The 24,554-nt window shown below is 48.6% G+C and overlaps 2 protein-coding genes across 2 annotated transcripts; both read right to left on the reverse strand.

Moving 5' to 3' along the window:
* Positions 1-5,360: 5,360 nt before the first annotated feature.
* LOC133904588 (uncharacterized) lies at positions 5,361-6,344 on the reverse strand. The gene has a single exon (XM_062346069.1). It carries the CDS (start codon positions 6,342-6,344, stop codon positions 5,361-5,363), a length of 984 nt encoding a protein of 327 aa, XP_062202053.1.
* An 871-nt stretch (positions 6,345-7,215) lies between these two features.
* On the reverse strand, positions 7,216-8,394 carry LOC133904589 (uncharacterized). Its single transcript, XM_062346070.1, has 2 exons — positions 7,976-8,394; positions 7,216-7,884 (listed from the first exon to the last, which is right to left on the reverse strand). Exons 1-2 carry the CDS (start codon positions 8,279-8,281, stop codon positions 7,216-7,218), a joined length of 975 nt encoding a protein of 324 aa, XP_062202054.1. The 5' UTR covers positions 8,282-8,394.
* Positions 8,395-24,554: the final 16,160 nt, after the last annotated feature.

Here is a 24,554-nt window from a genome sequence, read left to right on the forward strand (position 1 = left end):
CATCAGTATGGACGTATGATCTTTTTGCCTCCCATATTGAGGTAGCCCATGTGCGGTCAGCAGCTTAATCTTAGATTATAGCTAACGGTTTTTCTTTAGGGACGAAAATCCTGTTGTGAAGTGATTTTCGTTTTTTTAGTGCTCCAACAGTTTTCTTTCACAGTTTCCGTTATAAAGGGATTCTCAAGGTCATTATCTTCAGGACGGAATTATCTCTCATTTTTTTTTCACGATCTCTATCGAAAGGAAGCTGTTGAAGATAGGTGGAAATAAAAGGAATAGGAACTAGAAAAAAAATCGAAAAGGAAACGAAATAAATAGAAAATGGTTAAGATGGTCTTACAGCTTGCTTGCTTTCCCATGTGCGGTCATCAGTATGGCAGTTGATTTGATGCCCCGCTTCGACCCTACCCATTGGCTGACCTCAGTTAACCCCTTGGCGCTCTCACTGCCTCACCACTCCGCCCACCTCACGTCACCACCGTCGTGCCGCCCTGCCACCCAAGCCTTCCATCTAAGACCAACTCCAGCGGAGTCCGTTTCTGAGCCGCAAAACGCTGTAGCGCCTAGTTTTGGTCCCGACGTCGGTCGCATCCGTCTCCAGCGGGTACCGTATCCGGTGGAACAGGGAAGCGGGGAGGGGATTGGCATTGGCATAATTACGGAGAGATGCGGGCGCCTCAACACTGTGCGCGAGGGGAGTCGAGTACCGGCCGTTGCTCCCACGGAGAGGAGGAAGTGGAGCTGGCGACTGGTTGCGGCAGCGAGGCGGGCAGGTTCGGTGGCCGGCGCAAGCGACCACCATCCGGCGAGCCGGCAGACGACGCAGATCCGGCGGCTTCCCCACCTTCAGTTTGCTCGGCCGCAGCCGCCCTAGCAAGACCGTGGTCCTCCCTAGGGCTGTGGTAAGTCCTCCGCTCCTAGATCGATGGCTATGCGTGGAGGTTGGGCGGTGATGGGGTTGGTTGCCGTCGGCAGTGAAGGGGATACAACGATCTATGTGTTCTAGGGAAGCTACCTCCGGAATATGCAGTGATTTGTAGTGATTAGTCTGTGAATGTGTCATCTTTCTTGGTTTGGTGCACGGATCTGTGGGTTTGGCACACTTAACATTCCGATCTGGTAGGCAATGATGGAAACCTTCCTTCATTTGTGCAGCAAAATGGTAGGATTGTAGCTTAATTAAACAACTGTGTTTGTAGCATCAATCTGACTTGAACTGTGTTCATTTTCATTAATGCATGAGATTCAAGCGAGTTCCCTTCCTGATTTGAGCATGTAGATTCAAAGAGTCAGGTCTGTTAGCATGCTTTGGACATGGCGATTCCCATTTGTTCATCCTCTGTTTGTGGCTAGGATTTTTGTAGCTGCTATCTTGCTTTATGCTGGCCTTTGATAGGATGTCTGATGCATTGATCCTTTGAGCAGGCGCAGAAGATATTTGGACATAATATCGCCTGTTTTTGTTATTGTACAAGTGCACTCATTTGAACTTCAACAATAGAAATGCCGTTAAGATCAAATTTCCTACTACAATATAAGAACCTTGAATGTATTTGAACTATAAGCTTGTCAGGTACTGTGCTGACCATTTCATACTAATCTTTATGTAGGTTTGATAAAATTAAATCGTTCAGAAGACAGTAACAGGCTAGCATTCTTGCAACTGACCTCTGTTTAAATGGAATTTTGGCAGCTTCATAACATATTGGGACATCGACCATTTTGTGCAAGGGCTCTTGCAAATATATTGCAAACTGTCATGTGATAGATCATCCTGTACATAGTGTGTTCAGAATTGATGTTGTGTTCAATGTTGAAGTAACCTGATGCTGGATAAATGTAGTTTCATTGCAAGTGCAAATCACTGAAATAAGTGCATTGTGTTTGATTAGAAAAATGAAGTTTTGTACTTTGGACTGATGACTGAACTGAAGCTTTATAAATCTTTATGGTACTGATGACTGAACTGAAGCTTGAGTTCATATAAGGTTCATGTAAGATAAGGGGTCATATTAGAGGGAAGGCATGAAACCTAGTGCAATAATTTGTTTTGAACCGAAAAGCATGCTTTTGTTAATCACATGAAGTCATGAAGATGGCAGATGGAGTACAGCATAAAAAGTCCTGGTAGTATAACTTGGAAATTGGAGCTAACAACAATTATTTCTTTCCACTATTGATCATGATAGTTGGGATGGAATATTTTGAAACGACATGCTATAGTTTTTACATTCAATTGTGTGCTGTATAAACAATCTGGTATGTTGGAACAATGATCCAGAACTCACGCGTCATCCATTTTTTTAAGTAGAAGGCTCCATTTGCACTTGAAAATTCGTAGCAAAGCCAACCATTGGGGGAGGGGGGATAATAATGAGAATGGGCGATACACTAGTGTGCAATACTGTGTACGTATGTATGCTGCATGAAATTTGTATGCAGTGTTCACTTTGAGTTGAAATTTAGTTTGTCGCTTTAGTCTTCCTTCTCCCGTGCTTGTAGATGGACACCGCCGAGCTAGCCGATCTTGTGTCGAAGATGCAAGACCGTGTGCAAGTGGCGGCTGACGCGTTGAAGAAGGTGGTCAGTGATAACCTGAGTCCGGACAGCACCCTTGGTGCCGTGGACCTGAACATGGCACTTCTTCAGGTCGAGACCATTGCGGCGGACTTGAAACAACTTGGGTTCGAAGTAGAAGATGCTATGAACCATGTTGGTCACGGCGACAATACGAGCGTGGCAGAGGAAGAGGAAGCTTCGGGATCATTGGATGTTGACGACGATGACTTGGTTCCCGTTGACTGGAGCCCGGATGAGCTACTTTGTTCGGATGATAGCATGGCCTATGAATCTGATCGTTCTGGGAGGATGTAGTCGGGGAGGGTGGAAACTTAGATGTTTGGAATTGGCCGTAATGTATGTGTTCCAGTAGTACCGCGTGATGTATGTATTATTTCCTAAGACGTAACAATTTGTGTGTGAACTGCTTATGGCAGGGTGAACTCTGATGCTCACTGAGCTAAGTTATGTCTCAATGTACCTTTCAGAATCTCTATCTCTAAAGCCATACTGATTTCCGTAGAATGTCAGTCCATTTGCTTAATTTGTTGTGTTCAGGGAATCTATGGAGTACGCCGGGTTCCTTCGTGGCGACAGGGAAGACATGAATTGGGGCGAGGTTACGCCGCTGACCCAAGAAGGAATATTCAGGACCCAAATCCCTTCGGCAGAGGTCCAGAATGTAGAGGCTCAGGGAGATGTCGCACCTGGGGGTGGCCGTGGATCCAGTTACAGGGTCGAGGAGGACCTACTACTGGTGGGGGCATGGCTGCAAGTGAGCATGGATCCCGTGGTGGGGAGCAACCAGAGTTTAGGTGCATTCTGGCAGCGGGTCGAGAGTTTCTACCATGAGAACAAAAAGTTCACGTCGACCCGCAATAGTAAGTCGCTGCAGGGGAGATGGACTTTCATCAACGGTATGGTCCAAAAGTTCTGCGGCCATTACGCTAGGGCTCAGCGCAATAGGAGGAGTGGAACAACCGAGGCCGAGACGGTATGTGATTAGTTCTTTCTTTTTTTTGCAATTCAGCTATTTATTCCAAGCAATTGGTGCATTGTTTAACTAGCAGAGTGCAATTTGTCTATTAGTGCGTAGCACAGTTAAGATTGTTGCACCTTGTACTGCTTCGTTATGTAGATTAGCTCAGTGTGTAAACCTAAACCATTGTAGCTCTTTTCCATAGGAGGCCTGTGCTTAAGTTTTTCATATTGGCCAAACATATCAATAGGATTTTGGTTAAAATTTTTGCAACCTTGCAACAATTACAACATGCCTCATATGCAACATATATGCAATTCTATTAAACTGAGGTACCATGTATTGTACACATTGGAGGTCGTGGAGGCATGCATGATGTTTCAGGCCGCTGAGCACAAGGAGTCCACGTTGCTGCCTTGTTGGAGGGAGTTGCGGGATCATCCCAAGTGGCAAGTGGAGTCCTCGTGCAAAAGGCAAAAGATCACCGCCGCGGGAAGCCCCTCATCGACGCCTAATGTAGCCTCATCTGCCGGCCTGAACGGAGCAGAAGATGTGGATGCACCTACATCCAATGCCGGTGAATGTGCCAAACGGGCACTTGGTCGCACTCGGTCCAAGGAAGCCCACGGTACTTCCTCGTCGAGTTCAGCCTCTGGGCCCATGACAGACCTATTTGATCGGCAGTTGGCAATGAAAGACAAGATTGAAAAGGAAAGGGCTGAGAGGTTTGCTGAGTTGATGGATGTGGAGCGGCAGAGGCTAAGGCTCGAGGAGGAAAGAATGAAAATGGAACTGGAAAAGGAGCAGCAGAGGCTCAGGCTCGAGGCGGAGCGTATGCAAATGGAAAAGGAAAAGGAGGAGAGGCACATAATGAGCATGGACCTTTCTCAAATGGATGAGGACCAGCAGGCCTACTACAAGAGCCTCAGGCAGAGCATCATTGCCGCTATGCGCATGACCTAAGGCCCATCTATGTAATTGTGATCTTGTTTGCGGAGTTTTATTTGATGTTGAAACTGTTTTCCAGTTTGGTTTCTGTACTGACGCTGTTCTAGTTGATTGATGCATAAGAAGTACTTCAATATTGATGTTGTTTGGCTTAGAACAAGTGTTGAGTACCTGTATGGCTTATTCCAGTTTGGTTTATGAAGTTTCACTTGGTAACTTCTGGTTAAAGATTGTGGTACCGTGCTAGATTACTACTCTGGTTCATGATTGTGCTATCAGGTTTGATTCATCCATGATTTTCATACTGGTTAATGGTTTTGCTATCAGGTTTTATTCATCCATGATTTTCATACTGGTTAATGGCTTTGCTATCAGGTTTTATTCATCCATGATTTCTATCAGGTTTGATTCACCAGTGAAATTGTTCCTCATGGAAATCCTACATACTCTGTCTCATGCATCCAGTTCTTTTGAGCTGATATAGAAAACTTGATTCATTCTGGTGTGTGATGGCTATCATCCATGAGTAGTGCTGGTATGTTCTGGTGTGTGATGGCTATCATTCTGGTGCGTAATATATGCTGTTTTGTGAGTATCGATGTCCCACCGTTTAGGACATCCCTTGCTTGTCAGAAGAACGGCTGCTCGGTGGAGGAGTACATTCTGTAACACTTGTTTTTTAGTGGGGAAGGAAAAGAAGGTCAGAAGCATTCAGAATTTGCAACTCTTCAGTACCTTCTTCCTAACAAAACATACCATAGGTTCATAATATGGCGTACAGAATGCCAAATGACAAAGTACTCAACATAATATGCACTGCCAAAGGACACAGGACAAATCAATTTATTCTTGAGACTACCTGATGTGGATACTACTCCACTCCGTGGACCTGCCAGAGATGCTCGACAAGATCGTCACGGAGCTGGTGATGACCCTGCCTGCTAGTTATCATCCCATACCTTTGGGCAAATGCTTGTAGTGTGGGGGTTGGGGTGTGTGATGGCTCCACATGATCACCAGCACCGTCGTACACGTGTTCGACGTCTCGATCAGGTCTCTCATCTTCGATTATCATGTTGTGCATGATAATGCAGGCGGTCATGATATTGTGAAGCGTTTCCTCATCCCATATCCTCGTAGCCCCCCGGACTATGGGAAACCGAGACTGTAGGACCCCGAAGGCCCGTTCGACATCCTTCCGTAACGCCGCCTGCTGAACGACGAAGTGCTGCCGCTTCCTCCCAACAGGACAAGGTATGGGCATCACGAAGGTGGCCCATTCCGGATAGATACCGTCTGCAAGGTAGTACCCCATGGTGTAGTCATGTCCGTTAATGGAGTATTGTACCTGGGGGGCCACGCCAGCGGCAAGACTGTCGAGGAGATGCAAGCGGTGCAGAACGTTGATGTCGTTTAGCGAACCTGGCATGCCGAAGAAAGCATGCCAAATCCACAGGTCCTGTGACGCCACCGCCTCTAGAATGATCGTCGGAGAGTTGATATGGCCGATGAAAGAACCCGACCACGCTGTCGGATAGTTCTTCCACCTCCAATGCATACAGTCGATGCTTCCGAGCATCCCGGGGAACCCTCTTCGCTCGTTTATAGCAATCGAGCGCGTGGTGTCCTTCTCGTTCGGAGCACGGAGGTACTCATCGCCAAATACCCTGACGACGGCATGAACAAACCGCCTCATGCTCTCAATGATAGTGGCCTCCCCTAGCCGGAGGCACTCATCCAGAGAATCGGCAGGAGCATCGTATGAGAGCATACGAAACGCCGCAGTGACTTTTTTGCAAAGCCGACAGGCCGAGCTCTCCTGCAGCGTTCCTCCTCTGTTGGAACCACGGGTCATGGTCCGCAACTGCCTGCACAATCTTGAGGTACAGGTCACGTTTCATCCTAAACCTGTAGGACCGACGACCATAAGACGCCACACACATACATGTGTTCATAATACTTTGACAAGACACTTTCTGTTCGCAATATTACATGCAACGGAAGATGTAATCGGGGTACACCGGGTGATCGGCGAAGTAGTCATTGAACAAACTATGATGGCCCTCCAGGCGATTCCGCTGGATACGCCGACGGCCCGGCACTGAACCACCCCAAGCTCCCCATTGTGATGCCTCCGACTCATGCAAGGTGCTCACAGTCGCAAGGAACAAATTATCTTCCTCATCAGAAGAGTCATTGCTGAAACACAGCTCCCTCACGGTCTGCTTCCAGGCTTCGCGACAATCCATTTTTTGCTGGCTTGCAAAGTCTGAGTACCTCACCCTCATATATATGGGATATCATGAGCCTTGTGACGGAAGCCAACGCCGTTCCTTCCCCTGGAAGCTAGTTCTCGTGAGGCTTCGGCAGCAAGACTCGCGGCCTTCTTCCGCAGCAACGCACCGCAGTTCCTTCCACTGCAAGCCAGTACTCGTCATTCCTCCACATCAAGACTGGTGGCCTTCTATCTGTACAAGCTACATTGTAGGGAACGCCACGTCCTGCGTACGTTGGAAACGTTCATTTCGGACTGCGTATTTGCAGGTGGCGACAACAAAATAAGCGCTCAAATATTTAATGCAACAATATCGTCCGCAAAAAGGATATTCTGAACAAATAAATTTCATCACACTGATTTGTAACGTGCCTTTCAATAGCCGCTGCAACGGGATCATGTGAAAAAACATTGCTCCTGTGACGGTTATGGCGGTTGGGAAAAAATCAGTTTAATATAGGGGAGAGAAGATAGTGGATGAGATATAAAGTAGCTGCTGAAGATGGAGGGATTGATGGATGCTGTAATAGTGATAGGGGATACTGTAATAGTATCCCCGGCCCGTGTCGGGGAACCGCCGCGCCACGGGGTCCCCGACGAACCCCGCAAACAGCGCGCCGAGAGCATTGGCGAGGCAGTTCAGGTTGGTAATCACGGTGGTCTCCCAGTGCGTGAACCCCACGAGCTCCAGCCACATGACAGCGAAGCTGAGCGCCGACCACGGCACCGATCCGGCCGCCCCCTGCGCCACGATTATCCAGAACGTCGGCACACTCACCACGTCTTTGGCTTCTCGGACAAGCTCCGCCACCGTGGCTGTGGCCTTCGTGCTACTGGTCCTGGGGTCGCTGGCGAACAGCCACGTCAAGACAGCGACCGAGATGCTGACGAGAGCGACGGTGTAGAATGCTAGCCGCCAACCGGGGACGCCGAGGAAGCTCATGGGCGCCAGCAGCACGCCGAGGGAGCTCCCCATGACGGCGCCCATGCCTTGTGCCATGTACACCCACCCGAAGGCGGAGCCGCGCGTGGCGTCGTCGCTGTAGTCGGCGACCAGCGCGTAGACAGCTGGCAGCACGAGCGCCAGCCCGACGCCGTTGAGGACCCTCGCGATCGCCATCTGCATGAGAGCTCGTTTTTTTCCTTTTGAGATGAGAGAGCTCGCGCGCACTCTTGTGAGCACAAATCAAATGGAAGAGGCGGTAGCAGACCTGTACGAAGGTGTCCGAGGCGCCCACGAGCATGTTCACCACGGCCCAGAGAAAGGCTCCAGCGGCGACAACGCGCGCGCGGTCGTAGCGCGCCGCTGCGCAGGTCGCGAGCGGGTAGCACATGGCCTGCACCACCGCACGGCACAGCGTGATTGAGCCCAGCAAGGTGGGCGACGCGCCCAGCACCGCGCCCACCTCCCTGTACACCGCCGGCAGCAGCGCCTCGTCCGCGCTCTCCAGCAGCGCCACCACGGTCACCAGACACAGTGTCCATTGCCGCCGCTGCCCCGCCGCTTGGCTCCCCATTCCTCCTCCCACACTCACGCGCCAACCTGATCACGTCCTGGAGCACGGAAAAACTTTGTACATTTTTTTCCAATAAAGAACTAGAGAATTTATTGCAATGTGGATACAGAACAACATGGCCAGCACATGCCATCAAGCTAGTTTGTAATATATTATATCTTCTATCAACTTCAATTGTTACGTAAAATAACTAATATAATTTACCTACGCATTGTTTGGAATATAAGAAGTGAAAAGAAAGAGATAAACTTAGTAGTTGATTTGAAAACATGTAGGGTATAAATTCACAGGAAAACACATGAACGTTTTTAAGATGAAAATAACATAATAATTATAATCAATACAATTGTACAACATACAGCGGCCTATGCTACTACTACATAGCAACGAAATCTTAATTGGGAAATGCGGCGGCGGCGGGCTGGTGCCGGCAGGAAGAGGGAAGACAAAATCGCGAAGCATCGAAAAGACATGAGCCTTGATCCGTGCCTTGATCTGTTCTGGTTTTTCTACACGGCCAAGGTGCAGCTCGAGCTGGCCACTGGGAGTTGTGGCTTTCGTCTCCGTGATGGTGTCGTGAGCTCCTATCTGGAGATGAACATCAAATTATCGTGGTCGGGCTGGAGGGACGAGTGGTTCTACATCACGACTGACGACTCCTTGGACAACATCCATGTGCCTGATGCGTCGGCACGTCTTGCGGAGAGGTTGGGGAGCTCCCCCAAGCCGAACGTCGAACTGTTATCCCCTGCCGGCAGGGTCAAGACGCTTGCGGAAGCTGGCCTGTCAGGGTCGGACGTCGTCCGGGACTTCATCAAGCGCCAGTTGTGTCCCATACGGTGGAGAGCACACCCGGCATATTTGTACACCGGAAGTGATGATGACACCCGGGAGAGCGAGGCAGGTAACATCACAGCCATCCCTCTGTCACTATGTGGTTGTCATGCGGTGTCTTATTCACTTTGATCAGATCTTCCCGACGAGGTCATTGACTTACGGGTCAGGTCGCTGATGGCGGGGGCCACCAGGAAGGGTGGCCCTTCGTGTGTCCCTTGTGTGAGCTCCCCCTGTCGGAGAGGGCTTGGGTGAAACTGGTATGTTTAGCATTTTTTTTTCAAAATTTCCTGCTCGAGCCTTTTCCTTGGTCATGGTCTCATGGCTCAAGTTATTTCCAGCATCTCCTCGAGGTAGATGTCTTACAGTCGATAGTCGACGAGGTCGAGGAGGTCTTCCGGGAGATTGAACGTGAGGGCCGCCAGCCCTCGCCGTCGCCTATCGCTGCCCCAGACACCCACCGACTTGGTCGCGACACCAACCCGTTAGGTCAGGGAGGCGACCAGTCTACTCGGGGTTAGGCGGCGATTGCGGGTAGCAGCTCTGCGAGCGGTGCTGGTCAGCAGGAGGCCGACCCGCAGCTCCCCAACTAGACCCACCAAGACCCGGCACCCTGCGACAAAACCCGAACAGGCTAGGGCTGCCCCGATCAGGCTAGGTCCGACCAGAGACCTCACGACCAAACTGTTGTGGACCAAGCATCTGCGCAGAAGAGACCGGCGGAGGACTCGTGCACCGCGGAGGCATCCAAACGTGCTCGCGGAACCCCGAGTACTGGTGGACCCCTAGCAGGGTTGTCTTCCCCGGCCGGTCGGTCCGGCGGCTTCGTGAGGACTAGATTTGTGCTTAGCTTCCCACCACCGCGGTAAGTTTCTTTGGGTAGGTATAGATGCTTTGGATTTCCTTTCCATCCTGATTTAGTAACTTTTTTGTTTGCCGCAGGCCCGTGGTAGCCCATGCGGCTCCCATCAGGACTCCTCCGACAGCGCCCCTGCAGGACATCCCAGTGTCTTCGCCAGCTCTAGCTTTGCCCTCTGGAGCGTCAGCAGCCGTTCTGGTCCCCGTGGTGCCGGTCGAGGAGTCCGTGTCGGCCCCCGACTTGCTCGCTCTGGTCAGCTGTATCCCCGCTTCTGTTTGCAGACTGATCGAGGAGAAGGAAGCGGTGGCCAGCAAGTGTGCCAAGCTGGAGAAACAGCTGGCCCAAGAAAGGGAGGATAGGCACCTGCTGCAGCAAAGGTGTAGCGAGCTCCAGCAAGAGAAAGCTGTGTTTTATGCCGAGCACTCCGCACTTTCCACTGAGCACTCCCAGCTCAAGAAGGACAAACGCACTGCACTCTGCATTCTCCAGGACGCCCTCAAGGCGCTGGCGGATCCCCTGGGGAGCCTCGGGCTGGGAGCCACTGAGCAGAAGGACAACCACACAGCCCAGGCCTAGGCCTACGCCATTAGGGTCCTGGCGGAAATTGTTTCTGAGCTCCCAACCACCCTGGCGATGAGGGGTTCACAGGACGTGACGCAGGAGGTGAGGTCGACTCTGGAGTACATTTTCTGGTGCTACCGCAGTTGTGACCCCAACTTCAACCTGGACCTTATCTGGGAGGGAGCCGTGGTCGCCGTACCCGAAGTTGAGGAGAGGCTGCAGCGGGAGTGTCAAAGAACGGTGGACTACGTGACTTCTGTCTTCTGGGTGGAGGCCACCGAGGAGTAAAAAACTTGATTGTAACTTTTGTTGTGTAATATATTTGAATGAAGCCTCACGCTTTTTGTTCTCTGATGAGTTTGTGTTGTTGTGGTCGTAGAGTTCCTGGAGTGTCCGAACCATCTGCCCGTACTGAGCCCCCACCTACGCCGACCAGCCCCCGAGTCCTCACCGTGCCCCCGATCAATCCTCACGACGATCCCACCAACCGACATATTTTGGAGGCGGCCGAACGTGAGCTGTGCTTGTGGAGCGAGCGAGTACACCAAGTGACCGTCAAGGTATGTTATTCCGACCACTTGAGCCACGTGCTGGTCCTAGGTTACCCATGCAAGGCTCGACCAGTCGACCTGTTTCTTGACCAGCCTGCCGGGAGGAGCTACTCGCGGTACGGAGGGATCTAGAGCGGGTGACCAGGGAATGCGTCCTGCAGAGAGAGGAATTCTGCGACCGCCTTCGCCGTTGTCGGGAGGATCTATCGTTGGCGCACAAAGACCTAGAGTAGCTAGGCAAGGAGAGCGATGGGCGGCGAGTGAGATTCTACGACCATCTTAGCCGGGACGGGATACGGTAACTCTGCGCCGACCATACCGTCTTAGCCTGAGTGAACTGTCTGGGGAAGGAAAATGGTGTGAGTAGCGGCATTAAATGAGGTTTGACTGGCCTAGACGAGTACCTGCCCCGCGGCCTGTAAGGACTGGTTGGGGGGAATCCTGCGAAGGCCCTGGCCATGGTCACGCTGGCGTCGACTGGTCACGTGGGTTTATGGGCCAAAGAACGAAAGTGGATACTTCCCAAAACTGACTGTTGCGGGCCATCCCAGTGTGGGACCCTTGTATTCTTTACATCGACATATAGTTAGATAAATAAATAGTTCTAACAATAGTAATTATACGATGTAATGATAATATATGCAATATTTAAGTTGGTTCATGCTCAAGTAGGGGAAAACAAGTGTCGGTTTGCATATTTGTAGTGAGATATTTAAAAAATCATAAAATATTCATAGGGAGTTAGATAAATAAAATATTATATGAAAATTGAAGCTCTCGATGAGATCTATAACTTTGTAGTTGATAATGTTTTCATTTAAAGTTATCTAGACGCCCAAATAATGTTAAATTTTTTGGACAATTAGAGTCGACAAGAAAAAAATATCCTATTGTTATTAACTATCACTGTCAGGTGGGATGCTAAGATTCGTGTGAAGTGAGAAGTCTTGGGTTCGAATCTCATAAACTGCACGTGTATGCATTTTGTATGAAAAATTGTGTGACTTGACTTGGGGCACAGGACTGTGTGGTCTGAATGTAATTTTTTTTTGGATTTTGTTAGCGCCAAAAAAATTAGATTCTGGACCTGATTATCGATGTCGATTACATTGATAGGGCGTTTGAACCGAATATTTAGCCCCATAAGTCCACAACACCGTTATTGGTAACATTCTGAGAGGCATAGGATACAAACAGGGCTAGGAAACTCTTACCAATATATATAGTTGCAGATCATTACAACTATTATAAGCTTCCACGAGTCTTAAAGCACATAATAGACCGTAGATCACATGAACCTTGCTAATTCACCAAGGAAAGCGTTGGTGTGCTCGTCCTTGACAAAGCCCGACAACACATGGACCCCATCTTTCCCATTGTACAGCAGGCACATAGCAGCTGGCACGGGTGGCATCTCCTGCCCGGAAGTCGTTACCCTTGCCGGCCTCCCGCTCCCGAAATCAACCTCGTCTAAGCCAAGATTACGCCAGGACGTCACAAATAACATGTCGTACGTAAGCAGGTTACCCAGCTGCTGCGGACCTATCCCTTGCGACTTGTTTCTGCCTTCATTCTTCTTTAACCGGTCAGGTATCTGATCCTTTGCATGCTTGATCATCTTGACTACGTCCATGACGCCCCCGTTCGCCACCGTACCGCTCGTCGCCATGACCAACTGCTCAAAGGTGCAGTTGCCGTAGTAGCCTTCCTTAGCACCCATGTGCTTGCGCACATTAACCATAAATGAGAGTAAAACTGGGATCTCTGGGTCAGAATTGATTGCACGGGTGCGGCACTGCCACAGAACAGCGAGGACCGCCTCAAACATGGTGCATTGCTGGCCATTGAAGCGGCTGCCATAGTCAGCTTTGATTCGGTTGATCAATCTTGAAGGTATGGTGATGTCAAGGCAAGCAAGGTCGTCCATGTGATCGAGGCTTAGCATATGCTGTTGTATGGCAACAATGGAGGGAGGGAGGCTCGGGAGTGAATCATCCCACCTGACCGGAGCAATGGACAGTGATGACGACCCACCGGCAAGCTCACCGATGGCCTGCAAGAATTGGGCCATCCCAGTGCCGTCGGCAATGGCATGGTTCCAAGTCACCCCGAGGACGAAACCACCGCATGAGAACTCTGTTACCTGCATCAGCAACAAAGGGTCACTAGGGCCGCAGCCTTTGGCTGGGTAGTAGACGGCGAGCTGGTCTAGTAGCTTCCTTGCGCCTGGTGAGCGGTCGAAGCATATGACTTCCTCCTTCAAGGCATGGTTGGTGGACGCGGCAACGAACGCCACACCCTCACCGTTGCACTGGATGTAGACCTCCTCCTCATCAGCTCCTTCAGCAATGCGACCAGCGATTGGGTAGTAGTGGACTAGTGCTTGGGACAACGCACGCTTTATGGTCTCGGCGGCCTCATGGATCGGATGTTCGAACAGGAGCAACGATGTGGCGGACACCTTATCTAGACCCTTGTCATAAGACGAGAGTTTTATGGTGCCGCTCATCGTCACCGGCTCCGATGGCCTGACCACCACCGACGGGGACTTCCTCACCGCAAGAGTCATTGTCCTGTGTGCAGTGTTGATGCTCTAATTCGAGGTGCATCATATCTTGGCCCCCAGCTCCCTTATATACCAGTGGGAGTAAACCTGTGATGGAGAAGTAGCAACTAGCTTCTGCAATGTTTAATTTAAGTGAACTGGGATTTTGCGGAGCATAAAAATTGCCGTACATTATTTTTCACTCCCAAGCCGCTTGTTACCTCCGTGGTTTCATGCAGACCACCTATCTTGCACTCTCTGCAACATGATCCAATAATCGATCGAATCACACAATGAATGAATGCGCCAGCTTTGTGGGTGAGTGCTATGCAGCATGGCGCCCTACTGCGTCCAGTCAGTCGACATCGATTTACTCGCAGCAGGAAGTGGGTGCCAGAACAACGAAGAGACTTATGCCCTCTACCTTGAGGCCGAATTCAAGAACTTTAACTAGGGGGAACTATCCATCAGCGATTATTTTCGCAAGAAGAAGAACTTCGCCGATGCTGTCCCCGACATCAATCAGCCCGTGACCAACAAGTCTCTCGTTCTCAACACTCTCCATGGTTTGTGTTAGCCATGCACTTGTGCACCACTTGTGCATGTGCACGTTACCATCACAGACCAGGTGCATGGACCTCACGTATTGCCGAACGGGCTACATGCCCGCATATCACGGCAACAGATATGGCCGGTTAGTTATTTTAGGCATGACCAGGGTTAGATGCAATCTCTTAATTATTCTCCTTCGGTTGTACTCCTAAACTTATATATGCCTAACTGGCCAATGGAAAGATCATTGCGTGAATATTTTCCGCTTTCATGGTACCAGATAGCGTCGCTCTTGTGACCTACAGCTTCCGCATTCAACGCAAGGAGGTTGAACTTCTCAGTCAAGAGGCCGACCAGCGCGCCGAGGACGACCGCCGTCGCGCCACGGACGAGCAGCGACACGCTGCCGAATGTGTCGATACTGAATGTGGTCATCAGGAGGCTGCCCACGCAGAGGCCGAGCGCCGCTGCTGAGAGGCCGAGGTTGACACCCTCCTCGTCGCCAATCTCCACACTCAGGCGGTCACTGTCATGAACATCAAGGCTTTGATCCCCATATTCCTTGAGCTCGGCTCCACCTCCTACCCAAAGTGGCGTGGCCTCCACCTCATCACCCTCAGCAAGTATGTGCTCACCGATCACGTGCTCTCTGATGATGCTTTCCTTGACGTCGCTCCATGGCATCGCATGGACCACGTTGTGATCTCTTGGCTTTTTGGCACCATCTCTGCCAATCTGCTCGAGAGCATCATGACCCCTGCTGCCACCAGCCGACAAGTTTGGCTCGCCCTCGAAGACATGTTCGTCGGCAACAAAGAAACTAGCGCCATGATCCTCGACGCGGAGTTCCGCAATTTTGTTCAAGGTGACCTCACTATTTCTGATTATTGCCGCAAGTTGAAAACCATGGCAGATCAGCTTGGCCATCTGGGTGAGCCCGTCCTCGATCAAGCACTCGTTTTGGATACTCTACGTGGCCTCAATGGGTAGTTCACCCACATGGCAGCCCTTCTCAAATGTCAAAAGCTGTTTCCATCGTTCGACAACATCTGCAACAACCTCCTCCTCAAGGAGATCATGCTCGTCGACCGAAGCCAGTCGCCGTCGATGGCCCTTCTCTCCATGAGCTCCGGGACGTGCTCCTTCACTCCTGGCGCCCCCTGGGGAGGCGCCTCTCCTCGCAGTGACATTGGAGGCCATGAGGTCGCGCCTGGTGCCTCTCACACCAACACCGGCAGTGGGCCTGGAGGCTCGGTCACCTCTGGTGGCAACTGGCAAAACAACTGTCGTCACCACAACGCTCACAACAACAGTGGCGGCAACAACAAAACTGGCGCCACGTTGGGCGCCTAGACCGAGTGGACGCCATCCTGGTTCAATCCATGGACCGGCACCATGCCGGTCTGGCCTGGCATGCCTCACCCTATTGCTGGTGGCACTGGTGCATGCCCTCCGTTCCCGCATCAGGCGCCCTCCCATGCCCTGACCACGAACGCCGGCGTGCCCTACGGCGTGGGTGTGCCATACGGCGTGGGCGGCGTGGATGGCCTGCCCTACGGTGCAGGCTACGACGTGACCGCACCCCAGCCCGACTACCTGCCCAGCTTGCCTAGCGTGCCTGCTATCCAGCACCCTGCTGCAAGCAGCACTGGGGGTGGGACCAAGCCGCGCTCGTGAACGCCTTTAGCACTATGCAGCTGACGCCACCACCTTCAACAGACTGGTACATGGATTTTGGAGCCAGTAACCATATGACTTCAGCCGCCGGTAACCTTTCCACCTCCAGTTAAAATTCCTGTGTCTCGCCTTCACATATTATTGTTGGCAATGGGTCTTTGATTCCTATCACCTCCGTTGGTTCCACACACATACCCAACTCACATGGTCAATTCACTCTTCACTATGTGCTTGTCACACCTCACATAATTAAGAACCTTATTTCTGTGCATCGTTTTACCATCGATATTAACTGTTCTATTGAGTTTGACCCATATGGCCTTTCTGTAAGGACCTTCATACCAGGAGCGTGATCACCAGGTGCAATAGAACTGGAGACCTCTACTCACTGTTGTCTGCTTCTCCTACCCCGCATGCCATGGTCGTCACAGCTCCCCTCCTATGGCATCGTCGTCTTGGTCACCTCGGCACCGAAGCACTTCATCATCTAGCTAGTTCCACAGCTATTTCTTGTAATAAAGGGATCATTGATACTCTTTGTCATGCATGTTAGCTTGGTCGGCATGTTCATTTACCCTTTCCTCCTCCACCTCGCGGGCTAATCATAATTTTGATTTAATACATTGTGATCTTTGGACCTCTCCCGTTACTAGCGTCTCTGGTTACAAGTACTATTTAGTCATTCTTGATGATTGCTCGCATTTCTTTTAGATGTTTCCTTTGCGCCTAAAGTCAGACACCTTTCCCACCATCTCCCACTTTTTTGCGCACGTCCGCACATAGTTCAACGCCACGATCAAATCTGTTTAGTGTGACAATGGGCGTGAGTTTGACAACCTCTCAGCTCGCTCTTTTTTTTCTCACTCACGGTGTTGCGCTCCACATGTCGTGCCCCTATACTTCCTAGCAGAATGGCAAAGCTGAGCGTGCTATTCGTTCGATCAACAATGTTGTTCAATCCCTCCTTTTCGAGGCCAGCATGCCACCTCGCTATTGGGTTGAAGCTCTCCATACAGCCACCTACCTCATTAACCGGCACACCACTAAAACCTTGCGTTTCTCCACCCCATAGTTCGCCCTTCATGGCTCACCCCCTTCTTACGCACATCTTCGAGTCTTCAGGTGTCACTGCTATCCTAACCTTTCTGCCACTATTGCCAACAAACTCTCCCCATGGTCCACACTGTGTGTGTTTCTTGGCTATTCTTCCGAGCATAAAGGTTACCGGTGTCAGGATATGAGCTCCAATCGGGTCATTATCTCTCGGCACGTCACATTTGACGAACACTCATTTCCGTTTGCTGACATGACGAGTACATCGTCGACTACTGACCTTGATTTTTTGTTCAATATGGACTCTTCTCCGCTGCCCATTGGGCCATAGATTCCTGCAGGTACATCCCAGTCCGTCCCTGCTTCCCCCACTACATCTTAGCCGCAGGTCACTGCCAGTAGTGTTGGGCTAGCTCCGCCCCTATCGAGTCTTGATGCCAGCCCAATGTCACTGCCCCCCCTTCCACGTAGGCCTGGCACGAATGCTCATTGCGTGTCCTCTGCACCGGTCTGCCCACCTGCCTTGGACAGGCCTGGCACCAGGATCGGACGATTGTCACCTGGGATGGGCCCCTGCTTGGCTTACCCACCCCAGGCCCTGCTGCACTGACACCCCCCCGGGCACAGTCACTGGTGCTGCCTCTGCTACCGCATATCCTATTGCGGCCTTGGTCCAGGACCCTCTATCAGCACCCGCCCTGGCACCGGCAGCTCGCAGCTGCACTGGTGCGTCACTGGCAGTTCTTCCGATACCCCCGGTGGTCAACGCTCACCGCATGACCACTCAGGGGAAAACCGGTTTTTGTCTTCCAGCAGACATGCTGAATTTTCATGTCACTGCCCTCTCGCCCATTCCGAAGATGTACCACATTGCTCTAGCATATCCTAATTGGCGTGCTGCCATGCAGGAAGAGTTCGATGCTCTCCGGGCTAATGATACTTGGGACCTCATTCCGCACCCACCTGGCGTCAACCTCGTGACTAGCAAGTGGGTTTATCGCCACAAGCTTCATCCAAATGGGTCTCTCGATCGCTACAAGGATCGTTGGGTCCTCCATGGCTTTACTTAGTGCCCCAACATTGACTTTGATGAGACCTTTAGTCCTGTGGTCAAGCCCGTCACCATCCGGACAGTTTTGACTTTGGCTCTCTCCCGTGACTGGCTCATCCATTAGCTTGATGTGAAGAATGCGTTCCTACATGGGACACTCTCTGAGATAGTATACTGTGCGCAACCCTCTGGTTTTGTTGATCCAGCTCATCCTGACTATGTTTGTCGACTCAACAAATCTCTCTATGGGCTCAAGCAGGCTCCACGTGCATGGTACAGTCGGTTTGCCACTTATCTTCTTTCACTGGGATTTACTGAAGCCAAGTCAAACACATCATTATTCATCTTTCGCTGTGGTACAGACATAGTTTATCTGTTGCTCTATGTGGATGATATTGTGCTCACAGCCTCCTCTGAGTTCCTCCTTCGCCGGATGATCACTGCCCTACAACAGGAATTTTCTATGAAGGATCTTGGTCCGCTTCATCACTTCCTGGGATTATCAGTGACAAGACAGCATGGGTCCATGCATCTCTCTCAACTTCACTATATTCTTGAGATCCTTGAGCGCGTTGGCATGTCAGAGTGTAAGCCATGCAGTACTTCAGTTGACACACACTCAAAGCTTTCTAATGAAGGAGCTCCTATTGATGATGTCATTCACTACCGCAATCTTGCTGTTTGCAGTACTTGACCTTCACTCGCCCTGACATCACATATGTTGTTTAGCAGGTTTGTCTGTTTATGCATGATCCCAGTGTACCCCATCTTGTGCTGGTGAAGCGCATTCTTCGCAATCTCCGTGGCAAGCTCGATCATGGACTTTTGTTGCACTGGACTTCTCCGAAAAATTTGGTCATCTACACCAATGCTAACTGGGCAGGCTGCCCCGATACACAGAAGTCAACATCTGGCTACGGTGTTTTTCTCTGTGACAACCTCATCTCCTAGTCATCTAAGTGACAGCACACTGTCTCGCGGTCCAGTGCAGAGGTTGAGTATCATGCTGTGGCCAATGGCGTTGCAAAGGCGAGCTGGTTATGCCAACTACTAGCCGAGCTCCACTCTCCACTTCACCGTGCTACTCTTGTTTACTGCGACAACATCACTGCAGTTTATTTCTCTAGCAATCCGGTTCAGCATCAACGGACCAAGCACCGTACGACTTGAGAACTCCCATATACCTCTCATATGGAAACATGTGATGCAGGAACATGGGGCCAAGGTAGTGTATCTCCTTCACAAGGTGAGCAGTGAGATGTACCTTGATATCGAAAAAGGATGGTGGGAAATACACCTCAAGAATATATAGAGTCTCAAAGTGTCTTTTTTCTAGCTCCTCTAATGAGTCTAGATCGAGTACCTTTTGTTCAATTGCATTGAAGAAAAAGCACAGGCTTAGGATAGCCTCGTGAACCTTAATTGGGAGGATATTCCTAATAGCTACCACAAGCAGTGATGTCATCATCACATGGCAATCTTGGGACTTCATCAAGGTGAAATTCATTTTTAGCTCTTTCACCGAAACAAGTCTTGCGATGTTGGACAAGTAACCGAAGGGAACTTTCACACTGTGCAAGAACTCGCAGAATTCTTTTTTCTCCTTCTTGGAGAGAGTGATAGCTGCTGGTGGGTAGGTGTTTTCCTTTGTCCATATCATGTGCATGGAGCTCCGGTCTTAAGCCATTTCTTCAACGTCAGCTCGTGCATCCTCATGATCCTTTCCATTTCCCTTCATTTGGAGCAATGTACCGATCAGACTCTCGCATATATTCTTCTTTACATGCATATTGTCGATAGAGTGGCGAACATCTAATTTTTTCTAATACTCTAGCTCCAATAGTATTGATTTCTTGTTCCACATTCCTAACTATTCATCATCCTTGGAGGATTGTTTTCACTTGCCAAGGGCAACATTGATATTCTTAACCTGATTGTGGACATCTTCCGCGCTGAAATGCCTCGGAGGTAACGTTTTCTCCCTTGTGCCATCAAACTGCTTGTCTATGCTTCGTTATGGGTGCTTTCTGGGAAGGAAACATTGATGCCACATGTACACTATTTTATTTGAGTTGTTCAACCTCAAACTGCATGTGTCATCTAAGAAATGTGGGCAAGCTTCACCTTTTCTTTTGCTCTGACCTGACAAGTTACGAAGTGCTGGCAGATCATTGATGGTGACGAACAACATGGCGTGCAAGGTAAAGTTTTGTTGCTTGTACTGATCCCAAACCTCGATGCCTTCCGACCAGAGTTTTTTAAGATCATTGACTAAAGACCTGAGGTACACACCGATATCGTTGCCAGGTTGTTTCAGTCCTGATATCAAGATCGACAACATAATGTATTTCCTCTTGTTACAAAGCCAGGGTGGAAGATTGTAGATCGAAAATACAACAGGCCAGGTGCTATGTGAGGTACTCATGTTACCGAATGGATTAATGCCACCTGTGCTCATAGCAAACCTAATATTTCTCAATTCTTTAGCGAACCGACCAAATATGGAATCAACGATTCGCCAATGAGTGGAATCCGCCGGGTGCCATATCATTGCGTTATTCTTACGACCCTCCTTATGCCAACGCACCAATTATGCCTCATTTCTGTTGGCAAACAGACGCTTCAGACGGGGAATTATAGAAAAATACCACACCACCTTCTTAGGACCACCTTTACTTTTCTTGCCTCCATCCCCATCACCACCGTCATTTCTACGCTTATATCGATGGGTTCCACAAACGGGGCATTGATCCAGCTCTGCATACTCTCCATGAAACAATATACAATCCTTCTTACATGCATGTATTTTTTCTATTTCCAGTCCTAAAGGACAAATTATCTTCTTCGCGTCGTAGACGCCCTCGGGCACCAAATTCCCCTCCGGTAGCATGTCCCTTAGCAGATACAGCAATGCTTCAAAACACTTATTAGTCCAACTATGGGTTGCCTTCAGCTATAGAAGCTTTAGGTTCCTAAATATCCGCATGTACTTCTCCTTACAGTTGGGATAAAGGGGTGTCTTGGAATCCCGCACAAAGTCATGGAATCTAGCAAACTCACTATTGTTATACTCGTCGTGCCGCTCGACATCCCGCACCATCTGGTCCATATTCTCCACAAAAGTCATCAAGCTCATTATTATTGAAACCTAATATGTTCTCATCCCTGAGATCATGATCCATTTCACCAGGTGTAAGTCCTTGATCCACACTGTCGACATGGAGGGCCCGATCCAACTCTCCCTCATTAAGGCATTCCTCGCCATGATTGTTCCAACATGTATAATTCTCTTTAAATCCACGCATGACCAAGTGTGCATGGATATTGTCTAGTTTCGAAAACTTCTTATCATTCCTGCAGTCGCGACATGGACAATACATTGTCGTTTTACCATGATCTTTCATATCCGCCAAGGCAGCACTCATGAAATGCTTCACCCCGCTCAGGTACTTCGAATAAGTTCGAGTCTCAAGGTACATCCAACTTCTGTCTATCATCTGCAATTAATGTAAAAACATTCATTCTTCATTAACAATTACCTTAATTTCATGGTTAAGCATGCGATTAAAAATTCTAGACAAATACACTAGATTTGTGGCATCTCGCGGTAGATCGGGGAAACCTAGTATCAAATCTAACATAAATACAACTCACTTGTACTAAGATTTTGGATAAAGATGCAAAATGGTCGATTACAACTCAAAGCACAACAAATCTACCAAATAGGGATTAGAGGAGGAGGAAAGGAGAAAAGTGGAGATGCAAACCTTGAAAGACCTAGCACCAATTCAAACTTCAAATCAACAAGATATTAGAAAATCTCTACCGGAGCTGGTGAGAACCGCTAGCACTGTGCGGGCGGAACTGTTGAGTAACTGTTCACCGGCACAGTGGCTGGATAGGTGTTAAAATAGATCTAAGTAATAAGTGATGTGTGATAATATTACCTATCACTTATTATTTGTTATAATTGATGTGTAATATTACAACCTGTCACTTATAACTGGCCCAGGGAGACCCGTCACCTTTGCCAAGTCATAAGTAACGGGTCATGTTACGACCCGTCACTTATGACTAGTGCAGGAAGACCCGTCACTTATGACCAAGTCATAAGTGATGAGTTTAATTATTACTCGTCACTCATGTTACGGGTGATGGGCAATATTACGACACATCACCTATTATCTATTATCTATGACGGGTAAATACCTAGTTCCGACCTGAGGCGACATAAGTGACGGGTCATGTAATGACCTGTCACTTATGTATGTCTCCTTTGTCTGTTTTTCACGTAGTGTAGAAGTAGATGAAAGAAATGCATGCATATATGTGCATGTGTTTCACTCGATTACATTGACGGTGTGCTCCACGACAGCAGCTTGAGCGACAGAGGCAAACAAGGCGATGAGACCCAGAGGCAGTAACCAAGACCGAGCCATGGCATAGTGCATATATGACCAAGAACACAAAGACTAGCTAATGATAGTGAAGAAGATATGCATGAGAGGGTTAGCACAGAGTTGTGTATATAGGGAGAGATGTTGAAGTTGACTAATACATTAGTCATTTAGTTGTGTTGATGACAAGATTTAGCATATATGATAGTCATTGCGATGCTGATCGGTGTAATTAAGGCTGTTGCAGATTCAATTACTATTTGGTTTTGAATCGTAAGGCAAAGTGTTATAATTGAGAAAAGATGGTCAAGGTCGGAAGATAACTGCTAAGATGACAAGGTGCAATGATGAAGCTTAATGCTGGTTGAGATTATTCAAGGATCTTATTGGACTTGGTCGAGTTTGAGGGGTTGGTCTCTAGCAATGTGATCTCTGGCTAAGGTGATCTTTGGTTAAGGTGGTCTCTGGATAAGGTGGTCTTCAACCAGGTGACCCAGTAACCACGTCCAATGACCAACGACCAGTGACCACCGACAACTAACCACAGACCAGCAACCATCGACCAGGTGACCACAACCAGGCCGAACTACAATAAAGGATATTCGGGTAGGTACATGAAAATTTACGTTGTTGAATAGGAAATATATATTAGTTATAGAAATTTTGAAGATCTTAAAGCATAGCTGAATCATATCTGTAAGTCTTGTTCGGTTTGAATAAGAAGTCCTGATCTTGTACGGCTAAGACCTACTGCCATTTAAATATGAAAGTGTCATGGCCGATTGAAACAACCACAATCGACACAAAATCAATCTATTATCATGTCTTTTTACTTTTCCTCTCATTTATCCTACTTTCCCTCTTCCTCCTAGTACTACCGCCCTTGATCTCCACGATCTGGGGCAAGCCACTAGCCGACCGTGCCCTGACAAGGTCCCTCCCAGGTACGATTTGCTGATGAATATCCATTGCTACAGTGCCAAACTGGGCTTCTTAGGTGTTGCTCACTGGGTTAGTTATGCTTTGTCGATTTGCTTGTAAATCAGCCGCTCGTTGCCACGAAAGTACAATAGTTACCCCCACTGTTGTATGTCCTGCGCATGCTGTTGTGGATTGCACACAAGATGCTCATGTGTTGGCGTGAGGATCCACGTTTAGCACCAACACATTTTAGCGACTCCGTTGGGGACCAATCTTCTCCAACCATGGTGCGATATGGGCTCACGATCAACCCCAACATTATCATCATGTCATCTATCTACACCAAGCCTGAGGTACAATTTGCATGTACATTAAATAGACCTATTAATGCTGCTATGCCTATGTTCTCTAGTCATGAAAATATTGTGCAAGGATTATATGATAGCAATGGCATGCAATATTCCATGTTACATAATACCAGTACTTCAAATTATAATAATATTAGTAGCATGCAGCAAGAATTTGTACCTCCTAATTCATCGGCAATATTTACATCACCTAGTGTATCACAAACTAGAATAACGATGAACAATCATTATGGCCAGATTGATATGGTTGGTTCGGCCAATTATTATGAGTCATCACAAGTTAATAATCCTAGTAGTGTGCAACAGGAAATTGTACATTTTAATTCATCGGCAATGGTTTCTCTTATGGTTACACAACAAGTTATGCCAATGAATAATATGTATGGCGTAGTAATGTTGATTATTCGACCAATTTTATTAAGCCATCATATGCTACACCATATGTTACTGGAACGAAGGTTACACCTTATACCTTTTCAGCATCATATGCAATACCTAATGCATATAATTCGGTTTCATACACCACTAATGATTATGGCCGAATTGACAAGAATTCAGCAAGCTTGCATGTGCTTCTATACAACATTGCAACGTATAGTGAATCTCTTACACCACCACAAAGTTGTGGTATTTCTTATAATTCATTGCCGGAAAGCTATTTTAGTGTTCTCCAACAAGATACACCATATGTGCAGCCCACAATATTATATTCTTATGAAACATCTCAAGCACATATTTTTAAGTTAGAAAAACAAGTTGATTCTGCATCCACTCGACTCGCAGCCGAGCAGCACATAGGGTCTAAAAGTATTAGGGGGCAATCTGATATGACAAATAGAGATGAAGCGCGTGAGAGATGTGAAGTATTTTTGGGGTTTGAAGATAGGAAATAATTGACTGATTC

Source organism: Phragmites australis, chromosome 22 (assembly GCF_958298935.1).
Source record: "Phragmites australis chromosome 22, lpPhrAust1.1, whole genome shotgun sequence".
Taxonomy (NCBI): Eukaryota; Viridiplantae; Streptophyta; class Magnoliopsida; order Poales; family Poaceae; genus Phragmites; species Phragmites australis.